The sequence below is a fragment of the Trichosurus vulpecula genome, chromosome 3, assembly GCF_011100635.1.
Source record: "Trichosurus vulpecula isolate mTriVul1 chromosome 3, mTriVul1.pri, whole genome shotgun sequence".
Lineage (NCBI taxonomy): Eukaryota > Metazoa > Chordata > Mammalia > Diprotodontia > Phalangeridae > Trichosurus > Trichosurus vulpecula.
In genome coordinates this window covers 117,784,842-117,808,855 of record NC_050575.1, presented here as the reverse complement: position 1 = coordinate 117,808,855, position 24,014 = coordinate 117,784,842, and the positions used below count along the sequence as shown (strand labels likewise).

Sequence of the window (24,014 nt, the reverse complement as noted above, 5' to 3'; positions counted from 1 at the left end):
TCTTATCTATCCCCTCCTTTCCATTCTCAAGGCCATTAACCTAATGCAGAGTCCTCAAACTTTTTGGTCTCAAAACTACTTTATATTCTTAAAATTCTTGAGGCCCTCCCACTGAACTTTCCTTCTATTTATAGCTTTTGTCCTCTATATAGAGGCAGCTAGGTGGTACAGTGGATAAAGCATTGGACCTGGAGTCAGGAAGACCTGAGTTCAAATTCTACCTTCAGATATTTACTAGCTATGTGACTCTGGGCAAGTCACTTAACTTCTGTCTGCCTCATTTCCCTCATCTCTAAAAAGGAGACAGTAATAGCATCTATTTACCAGCACTGTTGTAAGGATAAAATGAGATATTCGTAAAGCGCTTTGCAAACTTAAAGCCTTATAAAAATTCTAGTTGTTGTTATTGTTGCTTTTATTATTATTATCATATCTGCTGAAATTTACCAGATTTCATTATATCATTATGAAAATGGTTTTGACCTTGTAGGCTTCCCAAAAGGATCTTGGGCACCCCCGAGATTTCCCAGACTGCACTTTGAAAACCTGCCCCAGTCCATGCCTGAGTTGTCTCTCACAAAAGCCTTCTAATTGGGCTCTCTTCCTCCAATCCATCCCACACCAGTGCCAGGTTAGTCTTCCTCAAGTACCACTTTCATCATATTGCTCCTGGCCTATGATTGTTATAAAAGGCCCTCTGCTGTCTCCAGGATAAAGTTGATAGTGCTCAGAAATGAACATTCTAAAAGCTCTTTAATAATTCATTCTAAAGACATTTTCAGGATCTCAGAGGACTTCGGTGTCATCTTCAATATTACCAGTTATCAATGCACAGGAATATAGGTATAAATTGTATAGGAGATGGAGTTGACCCTATGATATATATATATAATATATTATATATATATAATATATATATGTTATATATTATATATATAATATATATATATGTGCATATATATATATATATATATACATATCCTGGAAAGGAACCTTTTGAAAGAAATTCCCCATATTATCTTATTTATTTAGGCAATGTTTTGTATCGGAGTGATTGCAGGAGGAAAAAAAAATCATCCAGTTATTTGAGCTTACTGGTTTCATGAGTTCTGAAAAAAAGAGATATTACTAAATTATGAAATTTTAGGAGAGACAGTGAAAAACTGAAGTGTATCCAAATGAGGGCAACCTGTGTGCTCAGAAAACTCCAACCCATTGAATGTAAGGGACAGTTGAAGGAGCTGGGATTGCTTAGCTTGGCACAAGGAAGATTTGGGAGGGTGAGGATGATCATTGTCTTTTGATCACAGGCCTCTCATGTGGAAAAGGGATTAGACTCATTCTTTATAGGTTGAGAGGCTTGGACTAGAACCAACGAGTGGAATTTTTAAGGAGGCAGATGTCAGTTCAATACTAGAACTTCCTAATAATATGAACCACTTAACAATGACATGGGCTGTTTATGGAAGAAGTGAATTCCCTGTCACTAAGGGTATCTGAGCAAGGTGAGAATGAGCAGTTGTCAAGGGTGTTTAATGGTGAGTCATGTTTCTAGTAGGGATTTGAAAGACATGGACACTAAGGCTTCTTCTATGTCAAAAATTCTCTGCTTCTGATTTCCCGGCAATTAGCCTTCTCTCATCAGATGTTCCACTGCTTAATCTTCTTGAAAGAAAGTTTCTAGACATTTAACACGAATAATTGAAATTCTACCCACTTTGTTTCCTTCATATAACCTCCTCATCTAGTTAGTCTCTTTCTTTAAAATTTCCATCCTTCTGTATTACTCTGAATTCACAAAGAACAACTTGATTTTCCTTGCTGTTCATTCGGTTCAGATAACTGTTATTCATTGAGAACGGTCCTATAATTCTGCTATAGTCATTTACAGAATCTTAGAGTATTAGGGATGGAAAGGACCTTAGAGATTCTCTACTTCAACTTTTCTCATTTTATAGATGAGGAAATGGAGGACCAGAGAGAAGAAATATCTTGGCTAAGGTCATAAGGTACTAGAACTAGGTTTCATGGCTACAGGCATTTTTTTCCCCTTGACTTAAGGAACCTGCTGAACTAAAGCATCATTTTTTTGATTAGCATTTGGAAAGTGATATTTTTTGGTGAGGCATCAGGGCTACAGGGGAAAAGCACATTCAAAGGGGGAGCCAGCAGACTTAGATTCTTGGCCTCATTCTGCCATTAACTCTATGTATGACCCTGTGCAAACTGTCATTTCCCTTGACCATAACACGTGTACACAGTGTAATGTTCATATTTGTTCTACTTCTTCCCTGTGAAGCAATATGGAGGCACATACAGGAGCAGGAACATTGAACCAGATGTCCAGGAGACCTCAGTCCTAAGCACTGTCACCACATGTCATTTCTGCTCTTTGGGTTTTATTTTTTTTTTCCTTCACTGTAACATGAGGCAATTAAGCAAGATGAGATCTAAAGATCTTTGTATTTGTAGTTCTAACATTCTATAATATATTTCCATAGTCTATGTGCTAAAGTACCTTGCAGATCTAACATAGTAAGCTCCCACTCGGCTATAAAATTCTAGGACCTAAGTGTATAGGAGATACTGTATCGTCATAGAACATAGCCAACCTATAACAATTGGAGACCATAGCCTGCCTGTCTTCATGCTGGCCCTCTCTCAACCAAAATTCAATTCATCAGTCAGAAGCCTCCAATGTGTTTCACTTTGGGTGTTCCAATTATTAAGGCAAAGCTGTGATCTTTGAATTTCCTTGCCAAGAAGAAATCTTTGTTTGTGCAAATTGGCCTTTGTCTTGCAACATCATGTTCTGTTATTTCTTCTGTAGACCGCAAGGAGATCCAACTCATGAACTGGACGGAATGGAAGGAAAATGAGAAGTCTAGAGGAGCTGGGCATCTGTACCCCCTCACATTGGCAGTGGAACACAGCTTGGTTTCTGACAGGTAACATGATACTTGTCCTTTCCTTCTTGTCCACTCCTTCTCCTCACTCCCTATAAGGGTCCATGCTTTGAAAGTAGCAGACGTATACATGTGACTGATTAACTCCAGCAGGCCTTGATATAATTGTCCAAAGATTTGCCCTGGTACCAATTTAAAACACAGTAGCAAATTTAATAAAACAAACAGTTTGCAGCCAAGGCCTTTGTTATTCTGTTTTAATCATCTTTTACCACCAATTGAAATAATTTTCTCCTTTCTTGGTGAAATGAAATAAGATATGGGCGGGAGTGGGGGGAGTGTAAAATGATGGAACAATGTGGAAATTATCGAGGGTCTGTATCTGTAGTTATGAATTAGAAGGCATGCAAACAGTGGCCCTAAGGTTTAGAAGGGTATTTATGTCAGGAAAAGAACTCAAAGGAGACCATTTACAGGTTAAGGGAACTCCACACCTGGATAACATTAAAGATGAAAAAAAAAAATTGACAAGGAACTCTTGTTTTTCCTGAATACAACTGGAATAGATGTGTGACAGCTTCTCCAAACATTCCCCTCATGATGGACATTTCTCCTGATTACAGAGCACGGACTGACCCATTACCAAGGACTCTGGGAGCCAAAACACCAGATATAGTTCATGGTAAACAAGTGGAGTAGTGTGAAAATCAAGTCCAAGATGGGGCCAACAGCCTAGTGGAGGAGAACAGTGACAACCTGTCATGGAGAGACACTAACTTAACACAGTTGTTGGTGATTGCTGGCCAGTCAGGGAAACAATCCTCTTGTTCCTGATTGTAGCTGTTCTGGGTGGCCAGAGATTTTATTACTGGCAAAGGGCGAGCCCAACAGCATTTTAAAATTTGGCAACACATCTAAAAGTGTTTGGGGGTTGCTTTTATTTTTCTTCCCCCCACTAATGTTTTGGGTTCGGTGAAACCCAGAGTGCAGGCAGGGAAGTACGTTTCCCCTTAATTCTTAAACCCATGTGCACTTCAAGAAAATTTAATCCGTATGTTTCTGATTCATTTACACTTAACTCATCAAAATGCTGTTTTGTAAGAGCTATTTGATGTCCAAGAAGTCTTATGAGCCCTTTTGTAAGCCTTACTTCTTAGAAGCAGGAAGTCACGTTCCTGATGAGAGGAGCAAGAACTTGAACCTGAAAGGTTCAGTTTGTTTTGAAAAGAAGGGTCGAGGAAAGTCACGTGAGGCTTTAGGCCCTGCCAAATGGGATCCCTCATTTTTTGTGCACTTTCTCCTACAACTGCCACAATGCTGCCAGTGACAGATCTCTCTGAGTTCACTTACAGAAACAGGAGACTTCCAGGACATTGAGAGGATAAAAACACCCCAGACAAGGATGGCTTACATTTAGAGACATAACACTTTAAGATTTCCAAGGTACACACCTCATAACTTCACATTTATCTGGTAAGGGAAGATAGGTAGTGTCTCCTCAGTCCCATTTTGCAGAAGGAAACCCCTCCATGACAGAGACTGTTTCAGGTTTATTTGGGGGATCACAGTGTCTATTACCGCCTGCGGCACGAAGTAGGCGCTTCATAAATGTTTACTGACTGATTGATGAGGGGCTGCCCCGCCCAAAGAAGGTGAAGACACTTTAGGAATTCTTCCTGCCTGAAACTTTCCTGAGATGGTCTTTGTGCATAACTAACTTGGCTTTGGAATAGCTTGGCTTTGCTTTAGAGAGGTGGCTTTCAAACTTCTCAATTCACAGGATATTTGGACATGAGCAAAAAATCCCATCGGCCGACTACCCCTATTGCTCTCTATTACTTCCCATTATAAAGGCAAAAATAACGACTGGAAAATCCTCACCAGAATGAACGAGAAGGCTGGTATTGCTTTGGATGAAACATCAATGAGGACTTGCCAAGCATTTATTAAAGACCATACGTAAATTATTAATTCAGAGTATAAACCTTGTCATGCTGTAGATATTATACTTCAGGAGACTAGACTAGAGATCACCTGGACCCTTTCAGGACACCAGTGAACCCTGGACCACACTTTGAGAATCAATGAAGGGAAAACATAAAATCAGCTGCTCACATCCGTACCTGGAAGAGAAGATAATGACCTGCAGAGCCTGGGAACTTCACTATAAAGCTGTCTTTACAAGACCCAAGCTGTGGAATCACCTTAGTGATAGGTTAGGATAGTGCAATATTGTGAAAAGATCACTGGACTTGGAGTCAACAAACCAGAGCTCGAAACCTGGCTCTAACACACAATCTATACAAAGTTATAGTGGTGGCTCAGTGCATGTTAAGCTACCACAGATTCTAAAGGATTGTCTTGGATTAGGTTTTAGAGTAACCAAGGAAAATGAATACCTTCTAAGTTTCAGCTTGCCTTAAAGATTTTGTTAGAGTTGTTCTGACCATTGGCTAATCAGACAGGCTTAGACACCCGCTCTATAATATTTCTCAAGACATAAGTCATTCTTCCTACATGTTGCTTAAGTATGAAAATCAATCTGTGGAGAACCTTGCCATTGCTTGAAACATAGAATCAGTCAGTCAGTCAATAATCCTTTATTTAGCACTTTCCATGTGCCAGGAACTGTTGGAGATATAAAGAAAAGATAAAAACAGTCCCTGCCCTCTAGAAGCTAACATTCTAGTGAGGAAGAAAACCTGTAAATAACTAGATACTTATAAGATAAAAACATGGTAGATGAAGATAATCCAAAAGGGGAAAATATTTGGAGCTGAGTAGGCTTTGTACTGGAGTCTTGAAGGAAGCCTAGGAAATGGCACAGCAGAATGTTATGGCTGAAAAAGGATCATTAGAAATCATCTATTCCATGAAGACCCTCATTTTACAGATGAGGAAACAAAGACTCAGGGAAGGAAGTAACTGTTCAAATTCACACAGAAACAGTTGATGACAGAGCCAAGACTAGACCCTACATCTCCAGTGTTATTTCCAACATACTGTAGTAGGTGTCCTTTTTCTCAACTCCATTAAACTTAGTCTTGTACTTTTAATTAAATGAATAATGCTATAATTGGGGTCCTGGCTCAAGTAAGACAAAGGTTAGAATATCTTGGATTGTGTGTGTGTGTGTGTGTGTGTGTGTGTGTGTGTGTCTGTCTGTCTGTCTGTCTGTCTGCTTGTCCTTCAGTGTGTTTGTCTCTCTATGTGTGGAAGTACTAGGGAAAAAGTTAAGTGTGTGTGCTTTTAGGTGTATCCGCTACAAAGAACAAACTCAGTAGAAAAAAAAATGGAGTAGTCATAATAATGATAATACTTTATATGTGAATAACCCTAGAGTGTCTCTTCAGTGGAAAAAAAATCCTCTGTCGTATTTACTTCTCCTTGTAGCCTAATGAGTTTATTGTTTCATTACATATTGTAAAATTCTCAAAGTCTCATGGAGACCTTTCCCAATGTGAAGAGTAAAAGAAAGTGATTTTGTGCAACAGCTTTGTGATGACACTGCTATTTACCTGTGTGTCCTTGGAAGAGTCCCCTAACTCCTCTGAAACTCATTTCCCTCACCTGTAAAAGGAGAGGGCTAGATTCCATGATAGCACTAGTATAATTTGCAGCCTTCAATCCTATGCCTACTACTTTCAAAACTGATTGTAAATGGCTTTCATTTACTGTTATCCAATATGTAATGGCTCTTTTGCTATTTTGTGCTTCATCCACTTATTAATTCATTCAAATAGACATATCTATATAGAAAGTATGTGAGGGCAGTAGAGAGAGAGGGTGAGAACCAAAGTCAGGTCCATTTTGCCAACCTACAGGTAAACAGGGTGAGATATAAATAGCTCAATTTATATGAATAAAGCCTTCCCTTATTATACATTATTCCTCTTCCTATACACTGTAGTTTAGCCAAACGTGAGCTCATCTTAATCTCTCCTCTCCTGACTTTTCTTTTCCTTTCTTCCAATCCCTTTCAACTCTCTCCCTTCCTTCCTTCCTTCTCCCTTCCCTTTCCCTCCTTCTCCTAGTGGTAAAGAGGAACAGAGTCAAAAATATTCAGGATATTTTGTCCTTTGTAATGATTTCTGAAGTGAAAAATCTAAGGATATATTTAGAAATAAAGGTGATATAAAAACAAAATATAAATGATTTTTAAAAAGAGATAATAAATAAAAGGAAAATATAAAGATCCTTTTAGACTAAATAATAAACTTGCAGCAATATCTACCATGGAGCAGGGTTTGGGAGCTTTGTTGGGAGGCAGATTGATTGATTCTGTGTTTGCCACTGAAAACACAGAAGACAAGGAGTCAGGACATTTGGACTTTGTTCTTGTCATTGATGCTAAGCAAATTGTCTGTGTGTCTTTGAGTAGGTCATATCAGCTTTCTGGGCCTCAGTTTCTTCATCTGTCAAATGATGGAATGGTACTAAATATAGTCATATATAATCAAAGATGGATAGGACTAATGCTCCTTATTTGCTTGATGAGGGAACTGATGATCACTAAGTTTCCTTTAGAGAGAATTCTATGTTTTAATCTCAAGGAGTAACAAACTGACCCATGCACACATGGATAAAGGGACTCAGTATTTTCCTCCAATATCATAAAAGATGGTCCTTCGCCCTTTAGGGATATTAATAGCTTTTGCCATAGATAGTGGTTTGGGAAATCTGTCAGTTTAACTGATCCCTGTTGCTCTCCCTAATGTTCCTGAAAATCGTATTTCATCATGAGAGGTACTTGGCCTGAAACAGACAAGGGGGAGGAAGAGATGAGGTTGCCCAGCTTCTAGAAATAAAGTGAAATTGACTTAACAATATTTTGTGTCTGGTCAACATGGCATTAATTCTGGCTCTAAGAATATCAGCTATCACTTATGATGTATAACCTCCATTCTTGGATCTGGCAGCATTTCAGAAATCAGTAGTGATTTTACTGGATAGATGTGGGGGAGGGGGGGACATGGAGGCACTCAGGAATGGATCCAGCTCAAATCACGGATATCAGCAACATGTTACGGGAAACTGCACTGGTTCTAAAATGTTTAGATTTCCTCAAGGCATCCTCCTTATGATCTTGGTGGATTTAAAAAAAAATAATAGTTTGACTTTCTGCCTTATTTTCATCACTACATTGTTTCTTGGAAGGAATGAAATCTGGTTTTCAAGATGATTATTTGATTTCTCCTAAAGTCTGCTGTGGGATAAGACTTGCTTGGCTTTTTCCTAAAGGACAGAATTAGGAACCATGGATAAAAGCTGCAGAGAAGAGTTCATCTCTATGGAAAGCGAATAATTTCTATGATTTAGAAATGTTCAAAGGTAGAAGTATTGGAAGATGGTGGGTTCTTCCTTGCTGGAATGAGCTGGACGACTACTTATCAGACACATGGAAGAGATTCCTATTCAAGTTGGACTAGATCAGTGGTATCAAACTCAAACAGAAAGTGATCCTGGCAGGACTGGATATTGAAAACCAATTAGAAAACCATAAATTTACATAATCTCTGTTTTGTTATATTTTCATTTCTTTTGTTAAGCATTTCCTAATTACATTTTAATCTGGTTCGGACAATACTTGGGAGTTTTGTCTGAGTTTTATACGTCATCTGATGTCTGAGGTCTATGAGTTTGATACCTCTGGACTACATGACCTCTGAAATACCTTCCAATTCTGAGATTCTGAATCTGTTGTCACCAGTTAGGGAAACAAAAGAATAGCACCCAGCAACTAGGAAATTCACTTAAACTCTTTGTGCCCCAGGGAAGAGAAAGGAAAGAAGAGGGAATAAACATTTATATCATGCCTACTATATGGCAGGCATTGTGCTAAGTGCTTTTTACAAATATCTCATTTGATGTTCACAACAACATTGAGAGATAGATGTTATTATTATCCACATTTTACAGTTGAGGAAACTAAGGCAAACAGATGTTAAGTGACTTGCCCAGGGTCATACAGCTGGTAAGTGTCTGAGGCCAAATTTGAACTCAGGTTTTCCTGACTCTAAGTCCAGGTCTCCCCTCAACTGTGCCATTAGGAGCCTCAGGCAATTCCCTAAGAATTATTCTACTAAAATAATAGATGGATTGATGGAGGGAGTTCCTATACCAAGGGTCCCTCCAGTTGTTGAAAATACTGATCATTTGTGTAATTGAATAGAGTACATAAAATGTACTCTGTGATGGTGTGATTTTATGTTTAATTCTGGGTCCTGTAGTTTAAGTGGGACATTAGCAGGGCAGAACATGTCCAAAGAGTCAGTCAGGACAGTGAGGGCTAGGTGAGGTGACCCTCTCCACCTTGAGATCCCTTCCAACTCCAATATTCTAGGATTCTATGATGATGAGGGCTTCATTACTAGACTGGGGAAATGAGGTCTTAGACATGATCTCTTTTCTTGCCTTAGAGGAGAGGAGAGCCAGTGTCTTTTCTTTAAGAAAGCTCATGTGCCATGGTGGCAGTGGGGAAGGGACAGAAGGCTATGTGGGGGAGAAACACAGAAAGAAGAACTGCTCCTAGAAGGAAAATCAGCTCCCTGACTTTGTGGCCTCTGGGCTACAGAGCTCCCATGAGCACAGGGATGTTCTTTGGCTTTGATACAGCCAAGGGCTTTAATTTCCAGGATCACGTAAGGACCTGTGTTTCTGTGGGCCAACCTCAAGCAAAACAAACAAACAAAAATCATTCCCCTCAGTGCAAGAGTGTTATATAGTTAACCAGGGAAACAAAAGCTCCCTAGCTTGACTCTTCGGCCAGAGCCACAAGGAACTGGCTGTGTAACAGAGCAGGGAGGCATCCATTTGTTCCAGAGGTATGTGGGTAGGTCACAGGAGCTGATGCGTGGGCTGGTGGTCTGAGTTCACTGCTGGAGTCAGGAAGAGATGAGTTCTAATCCTAGTTTAGCTGCTGACTGTTCCTAGAGGTTTGGCCAAGTGGTTTGTACTTCTCAGATTTAGATTTCATCTCTATTAAAAGAGATTGTGAGTGAGTGAGATGCACATATTATGTAAGTCATTGCATAATGCTACAGAGGAGTCCAAGGGCAAATCATTCATTCATTCATTTATTCATTCGTTCATTCATCTAACAAATACTATGTACAAGGCCTTGTCCTCAGCTCCAGGGATAAAAAGATAGCTGGCACAGACTCTGCTATCAAGGAAGTTATAATCAAATGGGAAGAAGAATAGCAAAAAGAACACACATAGCCATAAAACAAAAACAAGACCACCATACCAACATACAAAGCAGAAGGAAAAATACAAAGGAGAAATCCAGGCAGAGTGCCATGAGAAATTTAAATAGTAAATTATTTTTTTTGCTAGAGTGAGTCAAGGAAACCTTCAAAAGCAGGTAGCCTGAATGGATATCAATAAATGGAAAAGGCAGTGAAGAGGGAATCAGTTTCAGGCATGGGGTAAGGCAGTAGCAATGTCAAGGAAACAGAAGAGATTAGGAAAAAACCAGATAATGAAAATTAGTTCAGTTTTGTCGGAATGTAGAATAGGATGAGAAGAAGCTGGAAAGACAGGCTGACATCAGATTGTGCTGGGCCTTCACAGCCAGAATGATGAGTACACACACACCACACACCACACACACACGCACACATACACACACACGGTATATATATATACATACATATATATATGTATATATAATATAGATAGATATAGATTATAGATATAGATATACACACATATATGTGTATATATACATATGTGTATACATGTATTCGTGTATGCACATGTATGCATGTGTTACAATGCACCATGGATACATATGCATATATTATATAGACATGTATTCATTCATTTATAAATATATGTGTATGTGTGTATATATCCTAAGTGTCTGATATAGTGTCTGGGACTTAGAAGGTGCTTGATGGCTTGATCTGGTAGGCAATGAGAGGTTATGGAGGTTTTTAGGCTCAAACACTCATTTAATCAGAGGAGTGCATTAAGAACATGAATTGAGCAGCAGTGTGAGTGGTGGGCAGGATGGATTCAAGGGTAAATAGTTTAATAGAGTTGAGGGAAGAAAACCAGTGATGAGGTTATTTGCAATAGTCTAAGCAAGAAGAGTTCTAGGCTTGAACAAGAGTAGTTGTGATGAGAAAAAAGGAAAAATGTAAGACCTGTTGCAGGGGCACAAACAAGATTTAGAACAGGGAGGGACTCAAGGAGAATGTGGCCCAGAGAGGTAAACTAAGGTTAAATTACTTGTCCAAGTTGACACATTAAATCTAAGAGAAAGAACAGGCTTTGAAAATCCCAGATTAAACCAGGCAGCTTCAGCTTAACTCTAACAGGGACCCAAATGAGACAAATGACAAAAGTTGACAAACAATTGGATATTAGAAGTGAGAGAAAGAGAAGAGTAAAAGGTGATCTCAAGGCTATGAGCCTAGGTGACTGGAAAGAAGGTAGTGAAATTCACAGACATAGAGAAGCTAAAGGGAATGGCTAGCTCTGGGAGAAAGACTGAATGTTGGACATACAGAACATTTTACCCTGAAATCCCCAGGGGCTGAGGAATCAAAAATGGTATCTGTCACTTCGGACATTTCAAAAGAGTATTAGTTTTTCAACAATTACAGCTGAACTCCATTCCCTTCGTTGGGGAGGTCGGAGACTATGGTTATGAAATGTATACTATGTCAGACATAGTCGATGTATTAGTTGGTTTTGTGAAACAATTTTTTTTCTTTTTAAAATCTTTGTTACAAGGTAAAGCTATCTGACTAGGAAAGCATATATTTGGAAATGCATATAAAGTAAAAATAAAAGGGAGCATCAACAAATCTTGTTTAAAAATAAAATTGAAGGCAATGGAAGGGCCATATGATCCTAAACTCTCCTTGTTCTAGATTCTATTAGTACTTCTCAATCAGTCAAAAAGCAATTATTAAGCATATACTATATATAATTGTGTTAAGTGTTGGGGATACAGAGCAAATAAAATTAAAAGACCCTGCCCTGAAGGAGCTTATATTCTAGAGGGGAAGATGATGTGAATATAAGTAAATATAAGGTCCATAAATAAGGCAAGGTATTAGCCTAGAGAAAGAAGCAAGAAGATCCTCACTGTTCTATTTGAATTTGGAGGTGATGGCTCTTCTGGGTGGTAACTTTTCCTAAAGTTATATTTGTCTACATACTTGTGAGGAGAATAAGGGAATTTTTCCATTCCCTTTCTGAAGCAGCTAGTAGTGTAATGGAAAGGGTGCTGGACCTAGAATCAAGAAATTCAAAGTTCAAATTCAAGCTCAGACACCTACTATGTGACCCTGGACAAGTCACTTAAACTCACTCTGTCTCAGTTATTCCAACTATAAAATGGAGATGATAATAGACCTGCCTAGCCCACAGCGATGCTATGAGGATCCAATGGGATAATACTTGTTAAAAGCACTTTGGTACCTGGTATACAGTAGGTGCTTTATAAATGCCTATTCTCTTCTCTCCCCTCTCTTCACCTTCCCTCATCAAAGATTTCAGTTGGGATCTTTGTGTATGAAGATTCACTCATCCACCTACTCCAAAGAGAGAATGTTTCATCTCTCCCTCTGACAGTGTCCTTCTCTGCCTTGCTGAGAACCCCTCTTTCAAGGGAAAAAGTCTGGATTTCTTCCTCCACTTCCTGCCTCCCTCAAAAAATCAAAATCTAACTCATTGAAGCTTCCAAATGGTGACCATGGGAGTTTCTCCCTTCAGCGTCACACCTTGGTGAACAATTTCTTGCACAGATAACTGAAGGAATAAATATTTTCATTAGGGGGAAAAATGAAGGAAAAGGTCAGAGGGAATCATGAGAAGAGATGGGAGGCTTGGGGAGGAAAGAAAAGTATTTCATTCTTTTTTTTTTCCTCTCTCCTCAAAATGTCTTTATATAGAACTTGTGTGAGCGCCAGTTTATTTGATATGGAAAAAATGTGAGAGCAGTTTTATATATACACACACATACACATACAAAAGGTATTTGTGTTGGGGTTTATAACTCAAATTACCAAGAGATAAAAAAGCTGGAATGCTCGATCTCTTTGGAATGCCGAGTTTCATTTATTCGGAGATTCAAAGAACAATCCAGATGACGAGCCAAGAGGAGCTCAGAGATTTTGAATGTGCTATCCATGACCAAACACAGATAAAGATGACGGAAAGAAATCCCTTGGGGTTGAAGGGCCACATAAGTACATCTCTGTGCACTGGTGGTTTGGGGAGGAAGTGGAATGGCCTTCAGTTTCAAATCATTGAACTTAAAACCATTAAAACCAGAAGGGATCATGCAACCAAGGGAGGGACCTTAGAACATAGAATAGTACAATAAAAAGCACCAAATGGTAGAGATAGAAGTAGCCTTAGAACATGGACTATAGAGCAGGAAGGGATAATAGGTACCTAGAACTCATCTAGTTCCATTCCTTCATTATATAGATGAGAAGGACAAGGCCAAGCAAGATGAAATGGCTTGTTCATGGTTATCCAGGACTAGAATTCAGGTTGCCAGGACCTCCAGTGCTATGGCAAGACCCCATATCCTATAGATGTGCTTCACTGCTTCATTCTGATATTCCTGAGTTGTTGTCATAAGCTCCTCAATGTCTTGGCTGCCCTATGACATCTGCTGGACGTTAAGACAAAAAAAACCAACAACAACAACAAAAAAAAACTCCTTTCCAAGGGATCCAGTCGATCACAATGATTTCACTTTCCATACCCTCTGTATGGGGTCCTGCTGACCATAGGCTAGAAGCTCATAAAGGACTGGGTCACTTTCCAGTTTTCCCAACTGTCTCTCTTACTTGCTGACTTGGACAGGAGTCCTATCCCCTGGGCATTCCTCCACAGAGCCCCTGTGAAACAGAGCTTATTAAAACTGCAATGATGTTCCACACATTTTGGCATCACTTTGAGAGGAACTGGAATGACCCTTTCCACGAAGTGCTTTCTACTCCTGGCACAAAGGGACTTCACGGCTGGCCTTACACTGTTCCAAGAAGGCCAAGGAACCAAGGCTGGGGACTTAATGTAACTAGTGTATTGACATAAAACAAGAACATGAAAATCATATACCCCAAAACAAACTTCAGGTTTCTGCCAAACAAAGTCTCCACACTGTCCTCAAACACACTGTACTCACTCTCCCCTCTTTATCTTTGCTCATGATGCTTCTTCTGCCAGGAAGGGCCTCTTCTATCTTAGCTGCCTGTCTCAAGCCTTCTCATCCTTAGAAGGATATGATTTAAATCTGGAAAATATCACCTAATCCAACTCTTTCATTTTACAGATGAGGGAACTGAGGCCAGGGAAACAGAAGTGACTTGTCCAAGGTCACAGAGAGACTCAAGGACAAAGCCAGTAGAGAACTTTTCTACCAGACAGACAGCCTATCTACCTAGATCAACGGATACTAGATGGCAGGGCCAGGATTCAACTCAGGCCCTCTCACTGCTTGTCCAATTTAAGATTCACCTTCTCTCTGAGTTATCCATGACTGTTCAAACACAAGATGTAAAATAACAGCTTCCTTCCCTCCCCACTCAGAGAAATCCCCCCCCAACTCAAAACTGGAAAGGGCTGTAAAAATCGTCTAGTTCAATTCATACATGAATAGAAACACTTCTAGCATCCCTATGAAGAGGTCACCCAGCTGTCACTTGGAGATCTCCAGGAAAGTGAAACTCATTCTGAGGCAACCCATCCCACTTCTGATCACTTTTCATTGTTAGGCTATTTCCTCTTCCTTCAAGCCAAAATTTGTCTCCCAAAAACTTCTAATTTTGCCTTCTAAAGTCAAACAGAAGAAGAAGGAGGTAGCATGGTATATAAGAAAGAACACTGACGGGGCATGAGAAGTCTTAGATTAAAATCCTGGTTCTGCCACTTACTCTTTATGTGACTTTGGGCAAGTCACCTGAGGGGGAAGGGGATGGTGGATCTGATTATTTCTTAGATACCTTTCAGCTCAAAAATCCTATAATTCTAAGTCTAATCTCTTTTGCAATGTCACTCAAAAACTTGAAGATAATTACTTTGTCCCTTAAAATCTTTCCTTAAGGTTAAATACTCCCTGTTCTTCTAAACAACTACTGGATGGCAGAGTTTCCAAGACTATGATCCCTCCCATGAATTTCCATGGTATTTAATGTCATCCATGGTTCAAATGGCATTTATTATATATATTGTTATATTATTATTTGTTTCATACATTTGATATAATTTGTTTCATTTTACATACGCATCTGTCATATATTTATAATGTGTACACACACACAAATACATATACTTATATGTGTGTATATGTATATATGTGTATATATGTATGTATATGTGTGTATTTATTTTTTATAAAACCACACATGTATACACATATTCCAACTAATTTATAAGCTCCTTGGAGACAGGGACCTGACACTGCTTTGTATCTTCCAGACCTAGTATTGATCCTCAAACATAAGAGGAATTTAATAAATATTTGTTAGCTGATGATTAAACTGTGTTGATGGTGTACCCTTAAAGTGATTCCCTAGAACCCTGTTTCCTAGAAAAGTGAAATTTGGTATAAAACAGTTTCACCTCACATCATATCCAAGTGTGTTTAACTATTGAGGTATCTATGTTGTGGAAACCACTAAGAGACTCATTTCAGCTTAATATAAAGAAGAATTTTGTAAAAATCAAGATTGGCCTGAGAAAAGGCTTGGGCTGCCTCATAAGGTAGTGAGTTTTCAGTCACTGGTAGTGTTTGGTAAAGGCTAGATGGCTATTTGTTGGGGGAGCAGCAAAGGGAATTAATGCTTTTGTTAAGAGCTATACTAGATGGTCTCTGGAGTGGGTTCAAAGTGTAGGAATCTGGGTCCATGAAGGAATCTCATTTTGAAGTGTTCCTAATTATAAAGTGATCCCTTTGCATAGCCTACAGGAATGGTATCAAAGTGAAGTTTTAACATGCCTTTTCTTGTATAGAGGAATAGTTAAAGAAGTAAAGTGGGAAATTTCCATGGGAATAAGTGCTATCTGAAAGAGGATGTTAAGTAGATAGATTTCCCTGAGGTGTTGAAACAGATGATCCAAAAATAATCATTGGAAATCCCAGAATATTAGTATTAGAAGGGAACTTAGAGACCACTGAGTCTACTGAATCCCATTTTAGAGATGAAAAAATGAAGGCCCAGAGAGGGGATGTGGCCTGTCCAAATTCAGACAGTAAGTTGACACTGTTGTTACTTCATGATACCTCTCTCCTCTGACAGTCCCTTTCTAGTTTGTTCTCCCTTTACAACTTCTTTCTCTAGTATTGCAAGTTCAATAGACTGGCTTGGATTTATAAGCAACAAGCTCGTTGGACCATTTTAAGTGTGATTTGGACAAGTTGACCTTTCTAGGCCTTAACTTCTCCCTCTATAAAATGGGGTTAATAATTTCCTAGCATGATTACGGTCCTCTCTGTTCATCCTAGGCTATCTGTAACCCTCCCCACTTTCCCCATTTTCCCCAGCCTGCTGTTCCACTTTGCCAACCTTCTGAGAGTCATGGACTTACGTATCTACGTATCTCCTGTTGAGGTTAGAGATGACAATGGGGACATCAGACTGGAATGGTGGGTCCCGGAGAACTTTGTACTTGAGGGGCTTACAGTCCAGACACAGGGGACTCTCAGGGATGGAGGTCAGCATGGCTGCATCAATTTCTAGGTGTTCATCCAGGGTGTAGATCTGGATGCCATACACCTCTTCACCAACATCCCGGATCTTGATGGTCAGGGGGATATCACAGAAAATATTCTGTGGTCCCAGTGAGATGTTCTTTCCACTCAGAGTCAGCAGTTTGATATCATTAACAGCCCCACTAGAGTCCCAGTCTGTGGAGACAAGTGTCACCCATATAGTGAGTGACTCAGGAATCAATGGGTATTGGAATTCCAGTTCTAGGTAGCATCCCTGGGGCTCCGGGCAGGCCGGGGGGACTGTGTGATGATTAACAGCAGAATTGGGGCTCCATGTCCGGACACTTGACTTGCAGGGCTGTTCTACATCTGGGTGGCCTGTGGAAAAGAGAGGAAAGAAACAAACTGTTGGCACCATTCTGCTTGATGCATAAATAAGTTCTTAAAGGCTCTGATAGTACTATAAGAGGGTGGGCCTTCTCCAATTTGGAGTGAGGAAAGGAGGAAAGAATGGGAAGGAAATTGAAAAGAGAAGAACTTTGTTACATATTGGAAAATCTGCCTTCTGCTACCCCCCTCAAAAAAAAAAAAAAGATTACGGATGAATCACCATACATTCAAAGTATATGACTCATCTTAAAGTGAATGACCAAATCTTCCATACTTCCCCTCCCCGTGGCTTCAAACCTTCCCAAAGCCCCAGCAGCAGTACAAAGACTTTTTATGGAGTAGAACAGTATACTCCCCTCTCCCTACCCAAGAAAAAGGAAAAAGAGGAAAGTTAACAAATCTTTGTGATATCTACCTCCTCTTCTTGCAACGCAACAGACTTTGAAAACAACAGTGGTGGATGAAAAGCCAAGGAAAGCCTGGAAAGGAGAAACTCTCAAGAAAGGACCAAGTGAGCATAGAAGACATTTTCTACTTGAACTGGAGATGTGAGGGAGACAGAGTAGCCAGTACTACAAAAAATGGAGTTGAAAGAAACATGAAGCTACTTTGTCCATCCTCACCTTCCCCATATGGGGTCATTCTCTAAAAATATCTTTTGTTTTTCCTTTTTTCTGTCTAGTCAACCTCAATAAACCATTTCAATACTTTTGGACCAATATTATATAATTGTATACTTATGCTGCTTAATGCATGTATGATCTCTTCTGCATCAAATTATAAGTTTTTTGAGGGTGCATTTTCAATTTATTGTATACGCACCATATAATACAGTATAGGCCTTTATAAAGGTTTAAAGTCCCTAAGAATTAATGAGAGAATGAACTTACCTATAATAATATTAGGTGGCATTTACACAGCACTTTTAATAAATTTAATAAATTAATAATTAATAATTTTACAAATATTATCTCATATAATCCTCACAACAACCCTGGGAGGTAGTTGCTGTTATTATCCCCCAGGCATACTTTTTTTTAACAAATGAAGAAATTGAGGCAGACAGCAGTTAAATGGCTGCCCCAAGGTCACAAGCTAGTAAGTGTCTGAAGCTAGATTTTAACTCAAGTCTTCCTCACTCCAGGTCCAGCACTCTATCCACTATGCCAACTGTGTCATACAGAATCATGGGATTTTGAGCTGAAAGAGACTTTAGGAAAGCAGTGGAATCATGGAAAAAGTATATGTCTGAAGTTAGAGGTCCTCAGTTTAAATACTGACTCTGTTATATATTATCTGTGATCTCTGGCTTGTTACTTAACTTCTAGGAGTCTTAATTCCCTTAGCTGTGAAATGACACCTTAGCTTAAGTTCACTTTCCAGGTCTAAATAAAGATTCTAGCCCAAGTATCTTATGGAATAGAGGAGGAAGGTGAGGCCTAATGAGACTAAGTGACTTGTGCCAGAATGGATACAGATAATAAATATCAGAGTTTGGATTCAAATCCAAATCCACTGAAAACAAATCCATGTCTCTCTGCTCTACCATTCTCTGGATGACCTCTCTAGAGACCCTTACAAGCCTCAAATTCGATGACTGCATGAAACATTTGCATTCGATTTTGCCCTAAGAATTCTTGAGCTCTCATCTGTGAAGAGGGTCAGCTTCTGAAGAGCATGTTGCTACATTACTACAAAGGCTGCTTATTATGTAGGTGGGGCCATAGCTGTAGTTTTGTGTGATCACACATTGTGAAAAAGTCTTTTTTTTTTTTTTAAAGATGTGGGGTCAGATAGCTCAATCAATGAATTCTTTACATCATTCTCCTCCTGGATTTTTCTAAATTTCTTTAAATATGCATCATAATGGATAGAACCACAAAAAGGTTGGGTAACTTTATGACTGCTAATGACATCTGCAGTGATGAGATAAGGTTAATCAGATTCTGAAGGACGTCAAGGCTAGCTGGCCTATTGAGCATGGACTAGAATCCCACCCCCTCCCTGTGAACATAATGCACTTTCTTCTTTTGTTTCAGGCTTAAGAAATTGGTCATCAGTAGGCAGGGCCCCAGGGGGTAAAGATGAGTAATCTGGCTGGCTCCTGCTCTCTTTCTGTTTACTTGTTAGTCAGAGAAACAATTAACAATGTCATCAGATGCTTTCAAAGGAAAGGAAGGTGAAAGAAGACATTGAACTCAACAATGATCAGGGCAGAGATTTAAGTGAAAGCTGAGCTTACTTATTTCCTAAGAGCATAGAATGTTAGCAGTGGAAGGAATTTCAGAATATAAAATGTCAGAGCTCAGAGGATACACAGAATGTTAAAATGTGGTATCTAGAATACTAAGAGTTAGAAGTGATGTTGGAAGAAAGGACCCTAAAACATAAAATGTGACAGCTGGAAACGTCCTTAGAGGTGATCTGGTTCCATTTCTTCATTTTATAGATGAGAAAAGTGGGGACCAGAAAAGGTAAGGGGCTGCCCAAGATCTTACAGTTAGTAGTAACACCAATATTAAAACCTATGTCCTTTAAGCTCTTCCCACTCTACCAGTAATGAAACTGGAATTGCTGATTGATTGGGGAGCTCTATATTCAGTGGGAAAGGCTAAAAACTTAACTACTCTGACATAAATAACATGAAAACGAGCCAGGAAGCAAAGAATAGTGTTTGGTTCACGGAAAAATTTATATTTTTCAAGAATATTAAAGGGACAGAGCTGAACTAAGCATAGAATCTGTAATAGAATGCACTAAAGAAGAACAATGCCTTCCCAGGCCTGGCGGAACTAAATTTATATATCCTGAGGGAAAACCCTTGGTCTTCTGGGTTCCTTTGTAGAGCTAAATCAACACGCAGAATCCAAAGATTTAGAATTCCATACCATGGAGTATAAAGATGGGCAATCTTGGAATATAAGGTTCATTTTAGAAAGGATAATGATACAGTAGAGTTCATCTTCAAGGGAATGACTAGGATTGTGAGGTGACTACCAAAGAGTATTACATGAAAGAATCGATAATTCTTGGTCTAAACAAATTAATACTGATTGGGAGTAAGGGTGGGGTTAGTCATGATAATGACCTCAGTTCTCTTTCAGCTCCACCTCTTATGGAACATATGAAATATCTCAAGAGCTGCCATGTAGAAGGCAGGATTAGACTTATTCTGCTGTGTGTTCAGAGGGCAGAACTAGAATCAATAGCTAGAAGGTATGGAGAAGCAGAATTTAGTTCAATACAAGGAAAAAAAATCTAACCATTAAATCTATCCAAAATATAAGAGGCATTGTTGGAGAGTGAGCTCCCTATCTCTGGAAGCGTTCAAGCAAAGGCTATATCTCTCAGGTATGCCTGTATTATGAGAGAGCCTAGACTAAATGATTTCCACCTATCACCCACAACCTATGTTCTTATGAAAGTGAGCTGAATATATGCCCAGGAATGTTTCCTATTTTACATTTCAAATGAATTTGCTTAGAATTTCTGCATCCTTCCCTTATTTTTACATTAAGCTCCTTTGAGAGATAAACATTGTACATACAGTTCTCCTCTCCTTTTCCTGGTTTCCTTTCTCTTCTCTATCATGAGTCAAAGTTAAGTTTTCCTCCTCCTGGTGGACAGGGGAATGGTGGAGTCAGCTGGCATCTCCTTGGTTCCCTTTCTACGTCATCAGTCTCACCCCATCTCTCTTACCTTCTGCTTCTCTGGGGCTCCAGTGCCCGGATGGATCACATGGCATGGGTGAGGAGGCATTGAAGGCGTACTGAACCAGGACTCTCCCTTCCAGACAGAGATCACATGCTGATCCCACTTCTCTAGGAAGCCAAGAAAACAGGAAAAACATACCAACTTAGTAACAGTTGAATGAGCTGCTGACCCAACTGGGCTAAAAGGGAAGGAGACTTAACACACACAATGCCATTTAGCCTCCTCCCTTTAACAAGGCACATGCAGAACATTCTCAAGAAAAGACCTTTGGGGAGAATTTCCAATGAACTTCCCAGCAAAGGGATTTACCAAGATTTAAAATGTATGTGTACTGCTCTAGTACCAAGAACACTGGATTTTTCATTAAAGGATCTGAATTCAAATCTGCTTTACTACTTATGAGCTATATGACCTTAGGCAAGTCTGGTCTTCTTTTGCCTGAAAAGTTAAACTAGATAGTCCCTAATACCCCATCTAGGTCTATGTCCCAGGAAAACTACTGAAGAATATGTCAAGTTATGTTTTTATACCTTATTTCTTTTCCCCTCTACCCAATCTCACCCTACAGCAGATTCTAAATCAGTCAGTAAGTCAATAGGCATTTATGAAATGCCTACTATGTTCCAGACACTGTTCTAAGTGTGGGGGATTCAAAGAAAGGCAGAAGACCACCCCACCCCTAAGGAGCTCACAATCTAATAGGAGTGACAACTTTCAAATAAATATGTACAAACAAGCTATATATAGAATAAATAGGAAATAATTAAAGAAGGGAAGGCAATATAATTAAATTCGGAGCTAAAAATGGGAAAGGATCTGTGCTTGAGGGGAGAAATTGTGTTGTTTTTCATTGCTGTATGCCCAGAACCTTGTACAGTGTGTTACACATAGTTGTTGCTCAATAGGTGACAATTGAATTGAATTCCATTGAATGTTGATTATAGACTATGCAGTTGACTATAATTCATGAAATCAGATTTGAGTTCTAGTACTGGCTGTGACACTAATAAGCTGTATGACCTTGTGCAAGTAACTTCATCTTCCAAAACCTCAATCATACCACCTATTAATTGGGGGGTGGAGGTAGGGCAGAGGGAGCTACCCAGTCTCTACTTCACAATGGATACAAGATTGAAAGGTTGAGAGAAAAAATACAGAAGCAAGTGCAAAAGGTTCCTCTTGTGCATTGATCATTACAGAAAATGTGCAAAAAGACCTCCTTCAATACCCCAAAGGGATGTGTGCTCCTATCAATGTGAGAGATCACAATTCCTCTCTCCCTTCTCATCTTTTGAGATGCTCATTCTTGTCTTTCAATAAATCTTCCCAAAACAATCCACTCATTTCATAAATGTCTCGAAAAATTTGAGATCCACACAATTCTCTGAAAATCTGTGTTGGAGAAGATGCAACTTTAACATCTCTTAGAGATTAATATTTAAAGTAGCTCAAATAGGGAAATAAGTCATAAAAATGGAAAAGATGACCAATGATTACCCTTATAAGGTGACTGAGAAGGCACTAACAAGTGCCAACCCATCTACCTATTTCTTTTCTATAAGGTCTTAATGAGAATAATTTACACATGAACTAAAGAGTATCCTTGGTAAAAACATGAAAAGCAACTAATAGACTTTTGCACACAATGTTCTCCAGCAAATAACATCTACACGATAGGTACATAGTAACTGAGAGGTTGTAGAGAGTGTTAGACTCCATTGTGTCTTTTGTTTATTGACTTAAAAACCAACAGCAACAAATTCATTTTTCATGTCTTTGGTAGGGTCCAGTTTTTCTTTCCAATTTGATGTTTTACCCCCATCAAGCTGTTTATTTTATTTTAAAATTCTTTTAAATTTATTATTAACTTGAGCATTTCTTTTTCTTTTTAGATTTTGAGTTCCAAATTCAATCCTTCTCACCCCTCCCCTACCCACTGAGAAGGCAAGCAATAGGATAACGATTATGCATGTGAAGTCATGCAAAATGTATTTCCACACTAGCCATATTTCAAAAAGAAAAAGAACGCGAGAAAAGTATACTTCAATTTGCACTCAGAGTTCATCAATTCTATCTCTGGAGGTGGATAGCATTTTTTTCAGAACGAGTTCTTTGGAATTGTCTTCGATTATTCTATTATCAGAGCAGCCAAGTCTTACACATCTTGGCTATAAACCCTAGCTCCTTTGCCTTCAAGAATATTATATTCCAATCTCTCTGCTTTTTTTTTTTTTTAATGTTGAAGTTGCTAAATCTTGTGTGAACCTGACTGTGGTTCCATATCTGAGGTATTTGTTTCTGGCTGCTTGAAGCATTTTCTCTTTAACCTGGGAGCTCTGGAATTTGACTATAACATTCCTGGGAGTTTTCATTTGGGAATCTCTTTCAGACGGTGATCAGTGGATTCTTTCAATTTTTATTTTACCTTCACTATCTAAGATATTGGGGAAGTATTCCTTGATAATTTCTTGAAATATGATATCTAGTCTTTCTTTTTTTTATGTATCATAACTTTCAGGTAGTCCAATAATTTTTAAGCTATCTCTACTTAAACACTGTAGACAGTAATAGTAACATTGGGTGATGATCAACTATGATTGTAGCTTTTCTCAGCAATACAATGATCCCAGACAATTCTGAAAGACTCATGATGAAAAATGCTATCAACATCCAGAGAAAGAACTGATGGAGTCTGAATGCAGATAGAAACTATTTTCACTTTATTTTGCGTGGGTTTTTTTTTCCCTTTTGTTCTGTTTCTTTCACAACATGACTAATGTGGAAATATGCTTTACATGATTGCACATATATAACCTATATCAAATTGCTTACTGTCTTAGGGAGGGGAGAGGGGAAGGAGAGAGAAAATTGGGAACTCAACATTTTATAAAAGTGAATGCTAAAAATTGTCTTTATATATAGTTAGAAAAAATAACATACTATTAAAAATATCTCTCCTCAATCTATTCTCTAGGTCAGTTTTTTTTAATGAGATATTTCATATGTTCTTCTATTTTTTTTCATTCTTTAGACTTTGTTTTATTGTTTCTTGATGTCTCATGGAGTCATTAACTTCTACTTGCCAAATTCTAATTTTTAAGAAATAATTTTCTTCAGTGAAATTTTTGTACCTACTTTTTCATTTAGTCCATTCTGCTTTTTAAAGAATTCTTTTCTTCAGTATCTTTTTGTGTCTCTTTTATTATTAGGCCAATTTTGTTTTTAAAGGTGTTATTTTCTTCAGTATTTTTTTTGTGTGTTTCTTTTACCAAGCTGTTAATTCTCTTTTCATAATTTTCTTGCACCACTCTCATTTCTTT

At 38.7% G+C, this 24,014-nt stretch overlaps 1 protein-coding gene across 1 annotated transcript in view; it reads right to left on the bottom strand.

Annotated features, from left to right (window-relative positions):
• The window catches only part of PAPPA (pappalysin 1), a 275,897-nt gene that overhangs the window by 146,290 nt on the left and 105,593 nt on the right, over window positions 1-24,014 (bottom strand). Inside the window, exons 6-7 of the mRNA XM_036751860.1 lie at window positions 20,680-20,801; window positions 16,467-16,968 (exon numbers count right to left, since the gene is read on the bottom strand). Of these exons, the coding sequence (XP_036607755.1) occupies window positions 16,467-16,968; window positions 20,680-20,801 (624 nt within the window). The remainder of the gene's footprint in view (window positions 1-16,466; window positions 16,969-20,679; window positions 20,802-24,014) is intronic.